Source organism: Eschrichtius robustus, chromosome 3 (genome assembly GCF_028021215.1).
Source record: "Eschrichtius robustus isolate mEscRob2 chromosome 3, mEscRob2.pri, whole genome shotgun sequence".
In the NCBI taxonomy this organism is placed as follows: domain Eukaryota; kingdom Metazoa; phylum Chordata; class Mammalia; order Artiodactyla; family Eschrichtiidae; genus Eschrichtius; species Eschrichtius robustus.
The window spans coordinates 188,726,468-188,743,615 of NC_090826.1; the positions used below are offsets into that span (position 1 = coordinate 188,726,468).

General features: G+C 62.2%; 2 protein-coding genes across 2 annotated transcripts; one reads left to right on the top strand and one right to left on the bottom strand.

Moving 5' to 3' along the window:
• The first annotated feature begins 994 nt into the window (after positions 1-994).
• GPR37L1 (G protein-coupled receptor 37 like 1) lies at positions 995-4,761 on the top strand. Its single transcript, XM_068538589.1, has 2 exons — positions 995-1,627; positions 3,955-4,761. Exons 1-2 carry the CDS (start codon positions 995-997, stop codon positions 4,759-4,761), a joined length of 1,440 nt encoding a protein of 479 aa, XP_068394690.1.
• A 3,575-nt stretch (positions 4,762-8,336) lies between these two features.
• On the bottom strand, positions 8,337-16,755 carry ARL8A (ARF like GTPase 8A). Its single transcript, XM_068541901.1, has 7 exons — positions 16,359-16,755; positions 12,042-12,122; positions 11,672-11,745; positions 10,473-10,566; positions 10,192-10,259; positions 9,876-9,946; positions 8,337-9,406 (listed from the first exon to the last, which is right to left on the bottom strand). The coding sequence occupies exons 1-7, from the start codon at positions 16,479-16,481 to the stop codon at positions 9,357-9,359; spliced, it is 561 nt and encodes a 186-aa protein (XP_068398002.1). The 5' UTR covers positions 16,482-16,755; the 3' UTR covers positions 8,337-9,356.
• Positions 16,756-17,148: the final 393 nt, after the last annotated feature.

A 17,148-nucleotide genomic window follows, 5' to 3' on the forward strand; every position in this document is an offset into this window, starting at 1 on the left:
GCTTCTTCTGCCTGAGCACGCTTCCTTCCCTGTTGTCTGTCTGGGGAGCTTGAAGCCGCTCTTCAAGGTCCATTTAAAAGTCGCCCCCTCTGGGAGGCCCTCCAGATGCCTCCAGCCTCCTTCGGGCTGCCTCGGCGGCTGGTCCCTTGCCTTTCATAGCATCCACCCCTGAGCTATAATTATTTATTTACATATTTATTCCCCCCTGCCCTGCACTGAAGGCTCCCTGATGGCAGAGGTCTTTTACATTTTTGTACTGAGTGTCTAGAACCCAGCAGGTGCTCAGGAAAGACCTGTTACTGCAAATGTCCATCCACCTTGTGTCCGGATCAGAATGCGGTGCTTTAAGTTTTGGGCGGCTGCTCCTTCCAGGGGAACTTGGTGTGGTTCGCAGGAAGCAGGTGGACCCGTGCCCACTGAGAACAGCGATGGTCAGAAGGTCTGGAGTCAGGCCCAGGCCCCAGGCCAGCTGGGCCAGGTTTAGCTCTGAGTGACTGGCCACCTCTCTAACCCGAGACACGGGAATGAGGGCGCTCGCCCCGCAGGGCCGTGGTGAGGGTTCATCCAGAAGCCGGCTGAGCGCGGGATCTCATCAGGTTCAGTAAACGACAACGACGGTGATTATCCGGTCTGCTGAGGAGGGGCTGGTGCCCTGCCTCCACCCCACCCCGCCCCCGCCCCGCGCCCCCAGGACCCCAGCGTCTGAGGCCGGGGGCGCCCGGCCTCTGGGGGCCCCACAGGTCTGAGCGCCGCTGCCCGGGGGCCCGGGGAGGCGTGTCCTGCGGATGGCACAGAGCGCCCTGTGTCCAGCAGAGGGCCCAGCCCTGCCCTGCCTGGTGGCTGAGGGGTGGGGATGGAGGGGGGTGCTGGAGCCGGCTGGCAATGCCAGACGCCCGATGGGGGCGGGCCCACCGGCCAGCTGCCCGTCGAGTCGGCCCTGCACTCGGTCCGGCCTCGCCTCCGCTCGTGGGCAGCCACTGCCGCTCATCCGGCCATGCGGTGGCCGTGGCCTCTGGCCATCTCTCTCGCCGTGGCGTTAGCGGCGGGTCCCGGCAGGGTCCCTGGGGGCGTCCCCCTGCGCCGGGGCGGTCGACAGGCCGCGACCCAGGAGCAGCCGAGCCGGTCCAGGCGTGGCACCGAGGAGGAGGAGGAGGCAAAGGGGGTGCAGCAGTACGCGCCCGAGGAGTGGGCTGAGTACCCCCGGCCCATCCGCCCCACCGGGCCGCAGCCCACCGAGCCCCAGGTGGCCGCCAGCGCCCACCCGGACTGGGCTGTGGTCCCTGGGGGCAGCAGGCAGGAGCCTCGGGGCAACACGACGGGGACGCCGGGCCGGCGGCTGCAGATCCAGAACCCCCTGTACCCGGTGACGGAGAGCTCCTACGGGGCCTACACCGTGCTACTCCTGGCCCTGGTGCTGTTTGCCGTGGGCATCGTGGGCAACCTGGCGGTCATGTGCATCGTGTGGCACAGCTACTACCTGAAGAGCGCCTGGAACTCCATCCTCGCCAGCCTGGCCCTCTGGGACTTTCTGGTCCTCTTCTTCTGCCTCCCTGTCATCATCTTCCACGAGATCACCAAGCAGAGGCTGCTGGGTGACGTGTCTTGCCGGGCTGTGCCCTTCGTGGAGGTGAGTGTGTGTCCCGCTGGAGCCCACGGGGTTGGGTGGGGGGGCGCTGCCGGCTGTGGGCTGCGAGGGTGCGCGAGGCCCCGCAGGCCTGGGGCTCTGTCTCGCTGCTTCTCCCCCAAGACAAATGCAGGATTGGCTCCTGGGAGCTCTCAGGTACCCGAGCGAGCAGGCGGGTGTCAGGGCCCTGGGGTCAAGTCTGTATCCACTCCCGGGAGTGCAAACACGGAAGGAAGGAAAGACCCTCCCTCACTGCGACCCTCGTCGCCGCCATCACCATCAGCCGCCTCCTCCATCCTCTGGAAGGAGACACCTGGTTCTGGGGCTGGAGGTAAAGCTGGGGCTCTAGTGTCAGCTTCTGTCCCTGGCATGTTGGGGTGTCCCTGGGCAGGTCACAGCTCCTCTCCCATTTCACTGTCTCCTGACCAGAGGGTAGACCAGTTGGCCCTCCAGCTGCAGCTCCAAGGTGACCACTGGCCCCACCCCTGGGAACCTCCACGCTGGGCTGAGCACGTGGGTGTTGATAGATGTGTAGATCATACGGATACAGCTTAATCAAAACAGTGCAAAAATATACCAATATGTGTGCATTTACGTGGGACACAGCAAGGCCAACATGTCTGCCTAGGAACAGGAAATCAGGCTGCAGCCTTTTGCATGTTGCTTACGTTGTGGGAGGAGGAATAATGAGCGCTGGGGTGACAGTGGCCTCCCTCCCCCCAAAGGCTGCTTTCCTCCCGAGAGAATGGGACATGCTGAGTGAGCGGGCAGCCGGCCTGGGTAGGGAAGGAATCAGGATCAGCGTCTGGACACCGTCCTATTCCCAGCTCTGTCCCCGTCCTGTGACCTAGCGATGGTTTCATATCTGGACGGACTCTCTGAGGCTCAGCGGGTGGTACAGCCCTTTCCTGTCCTTCCCAACCCAGGGAGACCACCTAACGGTGGCCCAAAGTTGCTCAGACCTGAAAGAGGCCCTCTGGCCGGGGACAGCCCTTGCATCTTAGTGACCTGGCGCTCAGAGCCCAGGAGAGCTGTGGGAGGTCAGACCCAGGGCCTTGGAACGGGGCAGACTGGGTCAGAGCCCGGGCTCTGCTGAGTGGCCGTGGTTAGCCACTTAACCTGCCCAAACCTCTGCTTTCCCCTCTGTGAGTCGGGGCTGACCGCCATCACCATAGCTGAGTGAGTCCCTGAAGGCTCACATGTGTGACGTCTACAAAGGGCTTCGAACTGAAATAATTCAGTACGTGGTGGATTTTACTGAGAAAGGTCTAAGACCCCTGTGAGCGCTTGTCTGCATGGAGCTGGTGGCCGAGGAGAGCCCGGCCCTGCCCCCTGCCCGACTGTGGGTCCCAACACACCTGATACGCAGGCTGCCGCCTAACCCCCTCCACGGCCTGGAGGACAGAGGTGACCCCTGAGCCCTCCCTGGAGGCTGGGGTGACGGGTGAGAGTGGAGGGACAAATGCACCGCCCAGCACCCTTTTGTAGGGAGGCCCCAGGAGACCCCAGGAGGGAGCAGGAGGCAGCTGAATACAGCTTGGGGCCATTTTTGAGATGTAGGAAAGGAGGGGGCGTGTTGTTTTGCCTGAGCCCTGGCCTGGGGCCTGCCTGGAGATGGGGTGGGAGCCAGCTGGAGAGGGGAGTGCTTGGACGGAGGGGGAACTGAGCACAGCCCTGAGTGTGCCTAGACATCATCTGAGCTGCGAGTACCCCCCAGCCCCGTCACTTCTCTCTGGCACTTTCTTCCCTGCTGCTCTGGCTTCCTCTCTGCTCACAGGGTGGTTTTCCTGTGTGCTCTGTGAGCTGCCTGCGGGGAGGTGGGCACAGGCCTGCCTGGAGGGGCTGCTTCCCCACTCGGGCTGGCCCTGGGCCTCTCCTGGCAGGGCGAGGAGGGCGGGAGAGTGTGTGCCCTACACCCCCCAAGGCCACTCCCCCCATGGACGTGGTGGGTGAGGCCATCCAAGGACCCGCAGGCCCAGGAGCCCTACGTCTCTGTCCATGTTTGTCCTCAGAGATGATTTCCCAAAGTCTCAGGAGCACAAGGGGCTGTAGGGCCCAGGTCGCTCATCCCTGGGCCCAGAGGCAAGGCAGCGGGCGGCGGGAGTCGGGCGGCCTGCAGGGGAACCTCAGCTCTGCTGTCCACCAAGGCCCTGGTCCCGCCTGAGCCCGGTTTGTCCCGTCAGACGCTGGCCGTGAGATCTGAAATGCCCCTGAATGGTGGTGCCACCACTGTCCTTCCCACGCCTGCCATGCACTTCCAGTCTGAGCCAGCCCCTCGGTTGCCTGGGGCTGACCCCCGCCTCTCCCCCCCCCACCACGCCCCCCTGCAGGTCTCCTCTCTAGGCGTCACCACCTTCAGCCTCTGCGCCCTGGGCATTGACCGCTTCCACGTGGCCACCAGCACCCTGCCCAAGGCCAGGCCCATCGAGCCGTGCCCGTCCATCCTGGCCAAGCTGGCGGTCATCTGGGTGGGCTCCATGACGCTGGCTGTGCCCGAGCTCCTGCTCTGGCAGCTGGTGCAGGAGCCTGGCCCCGCTGCGGGCCCTGTGGATGCGTGCGTCATGAAGCCCTCAGCCCGCCTGCCTGAGTCCCTCTACTCGCTGGTCTTGACCTACCAGAACGCCCGAATGTGGTGGTCCTTCGGCTGCTACTTCTGCCTGCCTGTCCTCTTCACGGTCACCTGCCAGCTGGTGACGTGGCGGGTGTGGGGCCCGCCCGGCAGAAAGCCGGAGTGCCGGCCGGGCCAGCAGGAGCAGCGCGAGGGCCAGCTCAGCAGCACCGTGGTGGGCCTGACCGCCGTCTACGCCCTCTGCACCCTCCCCGAGAACGTGTGCAACGTCGTGGCTGCCTACCTCTCGGCCACGCTCACCCGCCAGACCCTGGACCTCCTGGGCCTGGTCGGCCAGTTCTCCACCTTCCTCAAGGCGGCCGTCACGCCCGTGCTCCTCCTGTGCGTGTGCCGGCCGCTGGGCCGTGCCTTCCTGGACTGCTGCTGCTGCTGTTGCTGCGAGGGCTGCGGCGGGGCGGCGGCCAGCGACGGCCCTGATGCCAAGCTCCAGACGGGGCTGTCCACCTCTGTCTACTTCCACAAGCCCCGGGAGGCGCCACCGCTCCTGGCCCTGGGCACGCCCTGCTGAGGCTGGCCGGCCGTGGCAGGGGGAGCTCTGTCCAGAGATGGACTTGGTTCCCCTGGCTGGGGTCTGGGTATGTCGGAGCCCCCTGGCCGAGCCCCTTCTCGGGGGCCGGCCCGCCCATCCTCTTGCTGGGGGGCGGTGATCCTCCAGGTCCTCAGAGCTGCCCAGAAACTCTCCATCCCACCGGCTGGGAGCCAGAACCTCACCTGGTCCCAGCCTCACTCTCCCCTCTCCATCTGGAGCCCGACTACACTATACTTTGCCCCTCTCGGCATCGCCCACCCTGGACGGGGGCCTTGGGGGCCAGCAACTGGGCTCTTCTCTGCACAGGATGGGCCCAGCCCTGGAAGCCTCCTCCAGGTGCCGTCTCTTCTCCAGGAGCATTTCTCTCTCTGTCCTCCTCCTTCTCTGACGTACCCTGGTTGCCCTGTCCACCCCCCCAATCCCGGTCAGGTGCTCTCCCGTAGAAGACCCTTCTTGGAAAACAATAAACTAGGTAGAACTACCCCTGTGCCCACGGGCCTTTCTTGTGCCACATCCTGGCAGTGCCCAGATGCACCTGGGCTTTGCCCTCCTGGCTACCTTTGGCCCTTCCTGGCCTGTGGCTGGTGTCCTGTCCAGCCTGGGGCCCTGTGGCTTTGAGGGCAGAGTGGACGGAAGGGTTTGGGAGCTGGGGCACTGTGTCCTCAGGCTGGCCTGAGCCCAGCCGTCCCTGGGAAGTAGAAGGCTGCAAGCTTATCTCCCATGGAGCCCCCGCCGCTCTTCCTCCCTCCCCACAAAGCCCCCATTCGAGGGCAACCAGCAGCCTGGGGGGCTTCCAGCCTCTCTGACTCTGAGAGCTGCTCTTGTTTGGCTTCTTAGAACAGACTGTTTAGCCTACAGACGGCCCAGCTGCCTGCCCCCGCCCGCCCCTACCCCCTCCCCTTCCCGGCAGCCAGAGCTCCATCGACAGCCCCACAGAGCCTTCGTTCCTCTCTCTGGTCCCCCCCACCCCCCCCGCCCAGGGGGCCCTTCCAGAGGCCCCTTAGCCCCGTCTGGGCCCAGCGAAGTTGGCATGAGGTCAACCAAAGGGACACCTTGGCCTAGGCCACAGACCACTCTCCGTCCCGCAAGCCCACCCTTCCCATCTGAAGCGCAGCTCAGGGTCCCGCGGAGTTCCTGCTGCCAGCTCTGTCTGGATCACCTGAGCAGGGCCGGGGAGGGTCCCCAGGGCAGGGTCGGGGAGGGTCCCCAGGGCATGGTCAGGGAGGCACAGGCATTGCCTGGTGCCCTGGGCTCCGTTCTCCTCTGGCCACCCCACCCATACCCACTGGCTTCAGCCCCGGACCCAAGCCTCCTTCCCCCACTCCTGCGGATCTTAATGGCCTTGTTCTCTCTCCCTGACACCCACCCCCAGGACGGGTGATGCCAAGAGAGAGGGAGGCCGTTGCTAGGCGATGGCGCTGCTGGGCGCACACTCTTTGTGCTGGAGAGACGCCCACCCGTTTCTCGGCCGACCGCTGCCACAGTGACCAAAGCCCCCAGCTCTGTCTGCAGCAACTTAAGACGGTGGGGGGAGCAGGCTGGAGACGAGACCAAGGGCAGGCTTGCAGTGCTGAGGTGACCAGGGCCCTTCCCTCCTCATCCCTCCCCCTGACTTCCTCTCTCCCCCCACCCCAGCCCCAGTCCCAGATGCACCAGCAGCCTCCTATGGGATGGAGGAGGGGGGCCAGGGTGAAGGCAGGACACGCAGGCCGAGGATGGGAGGCTGGGGGCGGGGAGGGGGCACCACCGCATCCTGTTTGGGGGCTCTGCCACAAAGGGGCCCCTGCCCCTCCCTGCGGCTCCGAGGCCCTGCCACCACCGCTGCCCTGGGCCCCGTCAACGTGAGTGGCTTGCAGGATTAGTCAGCAGGCCAGCGGGCCTTGGGAAAGAGCCACTCTCTCCGGCTAGGCCAGCTGGGGGAACAATGCAGCATTTGTTGCTTAGGGGTCCTGGGCTTGGGGTGTGGGGGCAGGCTGGCAGTGGTGGGCAGTGGACTTGAGCTGGGTCTTTAGGGGACCAACCCTGAGCCCCGATGTCAGCCAGGTGGGAGGCGGGCCAACCCACTGAGCCCCCCTGACCCCGTCAGCATGTGCACCTTGCACTGAGAATTGCCTCCCTTGGGCCGGACTGGACGCAGTTACTGGACCCCATCAGTTAAACAGGAATAACGCCCCCTCACAGAGGCCTGGAGTCATTGAATGAGACAAGATACATAAAGCTCCCGGCACGATGCCTGATGCCTGGCACCTTCATTCCCTCCCTCCCTTTGGGGGTTCAATCCTCCAGAACTGCAGAGCAGGCTTGGCCAGGCAGTGCAAAGGGCCCCCCCATGATGGTGTACATATACACACAGTCTGTCCTACGAAGCACCTGCTGTGTGTGCTGGGTGCAGGCACTGGGGCAGAAGGATGCCTGCTTGCTGGTGACCAGCGCATCCTGTCTTATCTCGTCAGAGGACGCAGGAGGCAGGAGGCGAGAAAGGCAGGTCATCCCTGAAGCTCCCCATCCTGCTCGCCAGACCAGTGCCTGTTGGTCCTGTCCCAGCCTCCCAGGCCATGGCATCTCCAGCCACCTCAGCAGCCAGGAGAGCCCAGGGGACAGCCCGGCCCCAGCTTCGACCTCCTCGACCAGGGGGCACGTGTCCTATTCTTTAGGGGTTGGAAGGAACCTAAAGTCATCTAGCTCCCTTCGCCAAATTCCATCTGCTTTCTCTCCTCAAACTCCCCGGCAGTGGGGAAGCCCTCTCCAGGCAGGCCATTCCTCCCTGCGGTTCTGATGACCACAAGGAGGTTCCAAGAGGACGCACCAAGGAAGGGCCGGCGAGCTCAGAGCCACCAGGGCAGGCCCTGCTCCCAGGACCGTGGAAGTGGCCTCCTCCCTGCAGAGGTGCGGCGAGAAGGGGTGGAGCCTTCCGCAGGGCCGCTCCATCTCCGGGCTGAGGGGAGCCCAGGGGGCGGGGCTTACTGTAAAAGTGGGTCAAGATGGCCCCGGACTTGGGAAGCAGGGCGCAAGGCTCCGAGGCCACGGCTGCGGGCAGAGGGGACCAGCTCTAGGGGTGGAGTGGGCTGGGAGGGGCCGGGGGTGGGCAGGGAAGGGAGGGCACGGCTTCTCCCGGGAAACCAGCAGCTGGGACACCAACAGAGGAGCGGCCAAGGGTGGTAAGCCGTGGGCTCTGCAGGCCCGGCACTGCTCCCGCACCGCCCAGGACAATTCACCGGCTCCGCCAACTCTGGCTGCAGGTGGGGGCCTGGACAGACTCCCAGGAAGCAGGCTCCGTCCCGCACACACCGGGTGCAGCCGGGCAGTTCCCGACACAGACCCCCTCCATTCCCCTGGCAGCTGCTGGCTCAGAGCTGGGGACACAGGAAAGTCCGACTAGAGGAGGCGGCGGCAGGGCAGGAGCCGGCACGCTCGCGGGGGCTGCTCTGTAAAGGGCCATTGTGCGCCCGGGCGAGCGCGTGCCTCCCTTTGGCTGGGTGCGCCCAGGGTCGGGGACCAGAGTCCCCAGCCTGCCGGGCTGTGGACAGAAAAAAAACCCGCACCGCGCACCCCCGCAACACAAAATTGTCATTTATTCTTGTTGTTAGGAGGCAAAAAAATGTACAGTTACAAGAATCATTTTCCAAACAGAGGTTAAATATGAGCTGAAAAGTGTAAAAAAGGAAGAGGGACATCACTTTACAAATCATTAAATTAAACAAACAGAAAACAAAACCCAAAGAACCAACCCCCCATGCTGAGTTCTCTCCTTGTGCAACTCTGCAAAATGAGAACAGAAAATGAGGTGGCCCGTGGAGGTGAGGGCCCGGGGAGGGGCAGGAGCTGGGAGCCAGGAACAGGCGGGAGGGGCTGCTAGGGCGCTGGCCTCCTGCCCCTTCGCCCCCGGTCTCCGGCGCCTGGTTGAGCCTGGTGGCCATGCTGAGGCTGCGGGCAGAGAAGGGCGTCTCTGGAAGCTCCCTTCAGCCTGTGACATTCAAACACTGCGGAGACAGGCCAGACTGGGAAGTGGAGACAAACGGGACGTGGGGACGGCCACCCGTGCCTGGGCTGGTACCTGCCCCTGTGCCAGCCTTACCTTTCCTGACCTGAACCGGCCCCAGCTAACCCCGCTATTCTCCTTCTCTCCAGACCGCCCCCTCCCAGATCCTGACTGGCCCCTGCAGCATCAAATGGTTGATTTTAGTCTTTGCTTAAATTAAAAAATTAAAATATATATACATATATATACTGTACACACAGGACAATAACAGAAGAGTGTGGGAAAGGAAAGCAGGGAGCGGGACAGGAGAGGAGGCGGGGCTGTGGGGCGGGGCTGCAGAGGGGAGGGAAGCAGGGCGGCGGAGAGACAAAGGGAGAGGGGAGGGGGGAGGTTAGGGGACCGGAGGGGAGCAATTTATTTTACAATAAAATCGGGAGTTCAAACCTCAGCAGAACAGGACTCTGGGACCCCCAGAGGGCCCCTCCCCACACCAAGTAAGGAGGGGTGGGCTTGGGGGGGCGGCAGGGGGAGGGGGCGGGAGCTCGGCTTCAGATCCGGAGGGCGGTCCCTGGTCCGAGGGGGCGGGGCCGGAGTCTCAGCTTCTCCGTGACTTTGAGTGCTGGATAAGCCACTGTAGGGTGATGTCTGCGGGGCAAGAGAGGAGGTTACAGGGCTTCAGGGCTGGTTCTCCTGAGGGTAGAGCATACACCTGGCGGCGGGGGGGTGGGGGTGGGTGGGAGGGGGCGCGCTGCAGCTAGGGTCAACCCTAAGAGCATCACAAGCCCAGCTTCCAGCTGTCAAGCTCCGAATAGCCCCTGATGGGTGCAAGGGCATCTGGCTGCGGTGAAAGAGCCGGAGCCACAGGACGAGTCCCTCAGACCAGAAGGGTCCGACCCTGCGATGTCACAGGCGGGGAGTGAGCCCCAAGGAGAGGGGATTTGCCCAAGATCACACACCAGTTGACGGCAGAGCTGGGGTGGTGCTCAGGATCGGGGCTTCCCGCTGCCTGTCCTGCCCAGGAGAGCCACGGCGCTCTGGGCTCCAAGGAGAGAGCCACCGGCTGCCTTCCCCTCCTGCCCCCTCCCCGCGAGCGCAGCGACGCCCCCAGACCCACCGATGTTGTCCTTTTCTTTGCAGGAGATGGAGTAGCAGCAGATCTCTCGGTCCTGGATGGCAGACAGATTCCTGCAGGAGACCAGAGCTGTCTGCTGAGGCTGCCACCGAGCAAGGAGCTGGGGTCCGGGGACCGGGCGCGGGGGCGGTCAGGGATGGAGGGACTGGGAGGGGGATGGGGGCGAAGGGCGGGGCTCGGGCAGGCGCGCTCTAGCGCCACCAAGCGGTGGGCACCGAGAGCAACAACAAGCCCTCCGCCCTGGCGCCTGGGAGTCTGGGGAGCAGGGAGGAAGGACAGGGAAGAGTCGCCAACTCACATTTTCTCGATCAGCTCCTTCTCATCCAAGGCTCCCGGGAGGTCTCGCTTGTTGCCCAGGACTAGGACCTGCCGAGAAGGGAGGGCAGGGCTCGGTCCAGGGCAGCAACGGCCAGGCTGCCCCGGGAGGGGGGCTGGCTTCCGCAGCCCCGTTGCCTCCGCACCCCTCCCTCCCCCCGCTCTCCACCCCCTGTCGCCAGCAGTGTTTACCCCCACCTGCCCCCAGCGGTCCCTGGGCCTTCCCGGCGAGCCCCCAACCCTCCCACTCTACTCGGGGCTGACCGGGATGCCCTGCAGCTGGGGCTTGTCCAGTAGGTTGTGGAGTTCATTCTTGGAGGCCTCAATCTTCTCTTGGTCAGCGGCATCCACCATGTACCTGGGGGGCGGCAGGTGGGGACAAGCTGACACCACAGGCTGCGGGGTTGGGGGGGGGGGAAGGAGCTGCAGCAGCTCTGGCTCGCCCCTCGGGGTCTCCAGGCCACCTGGGACGGCTCAGGCAGGTGCTCTGAGAATGTCTTCTGAACGGATGGGAGTGAGAACCTGCAGGGGCCGCTGGGCCTGCCCTTGTCCCATCCCCCAGACCCCTGGAGAAGCTGCTGCTCCCGTGGCAGCGCTGGGCCCCATAGGATTAGACCTAAGTCCTTCCCAGAGTGACCCGCTTATGTTCTCAGGGCAGGGCTGGCTAGACAAGGGGGTGAAAACAGCAAAGGAAGCCCCAGAAGACTTTCCTGCATCAAAATGCTTTTTAAAAAATCAGGTTGGGGACTTCCCTGGCGGTCCAGTGGTTAGGACTCGGAGCTTCCACTGCAGGGGGCAAGGGTTGCATCACTGGTCTGGGAACTAAGATCCTGCATGCTGTGCGGCCAAAAAAAATTTTTAAATAATAAGAATAATAAAAAAATATCTGGTTACTGGGTGTAAGATAGGCTACAAAAATGTACTTTACAACACGGGGAATAGAGCCAATATTTTGATATAACTGTAAATGGAGTGTCACCTTTAAAAACTGCATAAAAAAATAAAAATACATAAAAATTTAAATTTAAAAATCAGATTAAAAACAACGAAAGCTAAATGATCTTTTGTTTGGGCACATACATACGTAGGATAAAATTATTTTTAAAAAGCAAGGGAGAGAATTCCCTGGCGGTCCACTGCTTAGCACTAGGCGCTCACCGCCAAGGGCCTGGGGTCAATCCCTGGTTGGGGAACTAAGATCCCACAAGCTGTGTGGCACGGCCAACAATGAAAGGAAAACAAAGCAAGGGAATGAACCACTAAATCACACAAAATTCAGGATAGGGGTGAGTCTGGGTTGGGGGTAGGCAGGGAGATGAGGAGGGACACACAGATGCTTCAGCATGAAGTGGTCAGTCCTCTGGTTCTCAGACTGGCCGGTGGGCGCCCAGAGCGTCTGTCAAAGGCAGCTGCACACAGGTGTGAGTCACCTGCCAACGACCACGGCCCTGCTGCGCACTTACACGATGGCGCTCACTCCTCGGCAGTAGCGCTCCCACATGCTGCGGAAGCGGGGCTGTCCCCCGATGTCCCAGAGCTGAGCAAGAGAGGTGAGCGGGTGTCAGCAGCAGGCAGGCCCCCAATCCATCCCGGCTCCCGCGTGCCCCCTGCCTGCCCCAACGGAATTCCTTCTCTCCCTATGTCCCTGACTCCTAAGCCTACCTGAGCTCTTTCCCCAACTATCCGGTCGGACCCAAGCCTCTGCTTTCCTCTAGCTTCTCCTCCGGGGGCCCGACACATACAGACACGTGCACACATGCGCACATGTGCACACGCGCACACACATCCTCTGCGGCCATGGGCTTGCGCCCAGGGGCCAGCTCGGCTGCGCACCTTGATGGTCACGTTCCCTTTGGTGATCTTGCGCATGTTGAAGCCCACGGTGGGGATCATGTCCTCATTGAACTGTCCCGACTGGAAGGAAGAGTCAGAATTGGAAAAGGGGCAAAAATCGCCAGGACCCAGATGCGCTGTCCGCGGCCGCCACGGACCAAAAGGCTGCGGGAATGAAGCAGAGGCCAGGCCGGAGCCTCTCAGGTGCCCCGGGGTCCCGGGCAGCTCCCGCGCGCCCCCTGCTTTCAAGCAAGACGGGTCATGACCAAGCCCGGTGTCCACCTCACACCCAAGCTCCCCTGTGACAAAGAGGCCCCTCAAAGTCGCTCGACCAGGATGGAGAAAGTCCTTCCTGAGGTCTAAGCCACCTCTCTGTTGGACCAGAGCCCCCTTTCTGTATCTAGCCTCCGGTGGAGCAGGTCACGTTAAACAATCTAGGTTTACGCTTTCACGCGGTAAATGTTCACATCAAACTGAGGGTCGGTAAGTCAGCCACGCCCCAAATGCAATGCGCAGCAAGCAACTTCTGGGTTTCTTTGTACTGTACCCATTTGTAGGATGGGTACTCCTCACTGTACACCCCGACTAGACTGAGAGCTCTCGGGAGAGGAGCCACGTCTACACTGACATTGGTGAATGTTCACCCAGTAAGTAGCAGTTAACCGTAATCCCATTTCCCATAAACCCACTTTCAAATTCTAACAATTCTCACGTCTCCCCTCTAAATTGTCTCTAAGATCTCTAGATTGTTCTAAACTAGCCACAGGCCTCTATTAAGGCCAGACCAAACTCCGCCCAAGGTCACCTCCACGTTCACATGTAGGACACCTCTGCTTCTCCCCCAGACGCAGGCTGAAGGAGATGGGGCTTACTTAACCTTGAACCTGAGGGGACAGCCTTGTTCTGTTACGATGTCATTGTCTTCTACCAGGTGGGAGGAGTAATTTGCCTAAGGCCACACAAAGTGGTCAGGGGCTCTGACCATTGGCCAAAGTGTAGGACACGATGTTTTCTCATTCAGAGCCTGTGAGTCTGAATGAAGACCCCCCCCACCCCCGCCCCGAATGAGACGGATTGATTCCCTTTTATCTTCAGGAATCACCTGAGCTCGTTCACCAAGTCCCTCGGATGTGAGCACTGAATGCTCAAGACCTGATGCTCAAGATAAGATGGTTGAGGGCTCCTAACCTGGAGGCCAAAGAGGGGCTTCGGAGACCCCCTGAAAGTGCACACAATCTGTATGTGCACATTTTTCTTTGTATGTACACGCCTCTGGGGAAAGGGTCGCTGATTTTTATCGGATATCAAAAGGGTCCAAGAGCCTCTAAAAGTGAGGAAACGTGAGGAAAAGGTAGTTCCCTGAGGAGGTTTTGCTTTTGGCTAAGTAGGGAGAACCATGTATGGTTTAACTCCACAAATCCCAGCAGGGTGCAGGTGGAATGGGGCACCCACTGGACCCCAGCCCACTCCATCCCCAACCGGGCAGATGAAGAATGTGGAGCCTGAAGAAGGAAGCCCAGCTCTTGTTTGTCACTCATCGTGGAGGAGCTTGGACAAGACACTTGGACCTCTCTGGGCCTCAGGGTTTCCTTCTGTGAAATGGCAGAAAAGGGTTTTGGTTTCCTAACAATTGGCAAATAGGGCTCACAAAGTGCTTGGAAATGGTTTCCATACATGAGGAACCATCATTGCTCTTTGGCAACCCAGAACATTCACAGGCTCCCATAGAAATGAAAAGCCTAGCCTGGCAGAACGTGATCCTGGACAAAGGCGGGTTCCAGGAGGACCCTCAGGGAGCCAGGCTCCCCAGCCCCAGTATTTCCAGTTCAGCTGTGAATCAAAGCTAAGCTGGAACCAGTCACAACTTCATTTCCCGGCTAAGGCCTCAGATCTCACAAGCTCCTCATTCAAGGTCAGCAGGAACCCTAAAGTCATCCGGTGGAACCCCTGGCTCAGACTTGAATGCCCTCTGGCTCATCCCTCCTGGGTCAGCTCCAACACTCCAAAGTGCTTTATGATGAGTCAAAAATCCATCTTCCCAAGTCTACCCCAAAACTAGTTCTTCCATTGGACAGTCTTTTACACTTGGAAGTATTTGAAAATGGTCCTCTTGTTTCCCTCGGGCAAAACATCTCCTACTTTCTGGCAGCACAACTTTTTCAGAACTCAGAAAGTGAGTTTTGGGTTCTCAGGTGCACTGGAGAGTCTCTTTGTGATGTTTCCCAGCTCACATTAGCCCGCTGAGCAGCTTACACATAAGCTCAATTTCTATTTACAGTCGGACTCATAGAATGAGTAGGAAAAAACCAAATGGGTAAAAGCTGAGACAAAGAAAGGCCAAAAGAAGAGGCAAAGGGGATTCAGAAGGTCAGTGGTGGGCATGGGACAGAGCCCGGGGTCCTGACTCTTCATTTCTTTCTGAAAGACACTCCACTGTGATAATACACTGGTGGGCGGAAATGCTGTGGCCCTGGAGGAGCTGAGAACTCTGGACTCACCCAGACTCGGGCACTCCCACTGCAGCCCACAAGGGATGGGTGTTCTGGAGAAGCCTCTTTCTAGGGAAATCCAGGCTGCACTTTTAGGATGTGTGAGTTGAGGTGGCAAATTTATGTCATAAAGATGAGGGCCCAGCTAGGGGAGGGGAGCCCTCGCTGCACCCCTCAGAAACTCCTGACCCTGGCAGTGAAACCTGTGACTCTTGGATTCCGTTTCTGACCTGCCAGAGCATCCCATTCTCCGGACACGACCAGGACACGGAACCGCCTGGGTTCCTGTGGATCCCCGCCTAGGAACACAGCTTTGTAAACGCTCCAGGAGGAGAGACTCCCTGGGGGCCAGAGGTGATGTCCAGGCTGAGCCACGAGAGCAGCAGCAGCACCGACTGGTCCCCCCTCGGCCTCACCCTGGAGACAGCTCCCAGATCTCGGCACCTCGGAGCTAAGCCACAGGCCCGCAGGACCCGAGGCCCGGCGTTGCGCTCCTGCTTTTGGAGCCCAAGTCAACGCCAGGTCTAACCAGGGGCCTGCGACCAAGGGCCAGAGCCTGGGCAGACAGGAGCCCAGGAACCATCGTGCCGACAAACCCAGCCTGGGCCCGAAGAGCCTGTCCTGCTGGGTGAGCGGCCAGGAGCCCCTGGGCAGAGGTCATCGCAAACATGTTTGGGAAGGGAAGCCAGTGCCCAAACATGCCATCATGGGGTACCTGCCCCCCAGTCTCCCTCCTCCCTTCTCTTCGAGGGTGGGCAGGATGCAGGCAGGGGAGGTACCCAGGCTGGCAGGTCACACTTCTCTGCTGACCCCTTGTCATGTACGGCCGCCCCACAGCTCTCAGAAACCCCCGTCTGCGGACGAGGGCCGGGTCCCCGGACACCTCAGCTCTGCCCAAGCCTTCCTCAGCCCCACATGCCCAGCCCAGCCCTCTCGGAAATGCAGGCCACAGCCACTACTGCAGCTCAGCTCAAACACCCAGAGAGCTCATCTTCCCCTTTCTTTGAGGCAGATTTTAACTCCTCCCCACCACTGCCCTGGCGCTGAAAGGCTTACACTTGCCCACCTCGGTCTTGATGACCCAAAGCCCTCAGAGCCACTCTCCCTGTGTCCCCAGAGTGGACCTGCCCCTCCACCTCCAACTCATCCTCTGGGTCCGAAGCACCCCCTCCTGCCCTGCAACTTCCGGGCCAGGCCGGGACTCCGAGCTCCCTTTAGGATGCCTAGGATGCCGGATGCAGTGCCTCCTCCCCGGACCCCCAGCTGGACGCCACGGTCGGGGAGAGGTTCCCCGTGGAGAAGGAGTCTGGGCTGGAGCCCAGGGCCTCTGCTGATTCCACTCTCCCCAGGGATCCCTCCCCCCCCATCCCCCATCAATAGCACCGGGGCTTCCTCTTCCGGCCAGGAGGGGTTAACCCCCCGGGGTGGGGCCGGGCCGGCCCGGGCCCCCTCCCCCAGCCTCGCGGGCATCCGTCCTGCGACCCTCCGCGCGCCGCACGGGCAGGCCCTGCACTTTCGCCCCGTCATGCGCCAGGGTGCGGGTGCCGGAGGAGGCCCGTCTCCGCGGGCGGCGGTCCCTCTGGCCTCGTGACACCCTCGGCGCCACCGGTCCTGGGGCCCGGGCCGCGTCCCCTCGTCCCCCGCCCCTGCGCCCGGCCGTGCCATCCCGGCCCGGGCGCGCGCCGCCAGGTCCCCAGGGCCGTGCTAGGCCCAGCGCGCCCGGGCCCGCGCCTCCCCGCCGGCGCCAGCCGTGCCGGCCACGCCAGGCGGTGACCCGCTCGGCTGGGCGCGGCGGGGACCTGAGGCCCGGCCCGCCGGCGCCCCGTACCGCGATCACGTTGACGAAGGTGGTCTTGCCCGAGTACTGCAGCCCGACCAGCGTGAGCTCCATCTCCTCCTTCCAGAACAGGGCCTTGAACCAGTCCAGCAGCTTGTTGAACAAAGCGATCATGGTCGCTGCGCCGGCCGCGCCCGGTGCCGGCCTCCCGCCGCCCCTCGTGCCCTCGCGCTGCGGCCGGAGCGGCCCCTCCCCGGTGCGGCCCGGCTCCGGACTCGGTGCGGGCGGAGGCTCGGCTGGAGCGCGCGGCCGCCGACGACTCGCTGCCGGATCGGCGCGCCGATGGGTGTGGCCTCCGCGCGTCCTTCTCCTCCCGGTCGCCGTCCTCCTCGCAGTCGTCCTCCTCCTCGTCCTCTTCCTCCGCCCGCGCGGCCGCCGGCCCTGCTCGCCCCCGAGCGAGCGCGCTCCTCCTGGCCGGGCCGGGCGGGCCGGGCTGCGGGTGCGCTGGGCGGGGCGCCCGCGGGCTTCGGGGCGGGCCGGGCTGCTGTGCGCTAGGGGCACTTGGAGAAAGAGCTCCGATTGTTTTTCGCCTTCCCGGGTTGCCGTGCCCCGATTGGCACCCGCTTCCTTCTTACAGGGCGGTGGGCCCGAGGTGGGCGAGGGCCCCGTTGAGCGGGAACATTTCCAGGGTGGAGGAGGGTGGTCCGTGGCTTCCCAGGACGCGGGGACGATGTCTCTAAGATCTTTTGTTCCCTGAGTCCTTGCCTCTGAGCATCTCTGGGTACCGGAGCCCCAGGGGAAGGGAACATCCACCTGTGAGGCCTTGTTAACCACGAGGTAC

Excerpts from the sequence above, each read along its gene's own strand:
- GPR37L1 (XM_068538589.1), top strand. The coding sequence starts at position 995 with ATGCGGTGGCCGTGGCCTCTGGCCATCTCTCTCGCCGTGGCGTTAGCG. Across the intron at positions 1,628-3,954 it reads GGGCTGTGCCCTTCGTGGAG|GTCTCCTCTCTAGGCGTCAC; the intron begins GTGAGTGTGTGT and ends GCCCCCCTGCAG.
- ARL8A (XM_068541901.1), bottom strand. The coding sequence starts at position 16,481 with ATGATCGCTTTGTTCAACAAGCTGCTGGACTGGTTCAAGGCCCTGTTC. Across the intron at positions 12,123-16,358 it reads CCTTCGTCAACGTGATCGCG|TCGGGACAGTTCAATGAGGA; the intron begins GTACGGGGCGCC and ends TCTTCCTTCCAG. Across the intron at positions 9,407-9,875 it reads CAAAGAAAAGGACAACATCG|ACATCACCCTACAGTGGCTT; the intron begins GTGGGTCTGGGG and ends CTTGCCCCGCAG.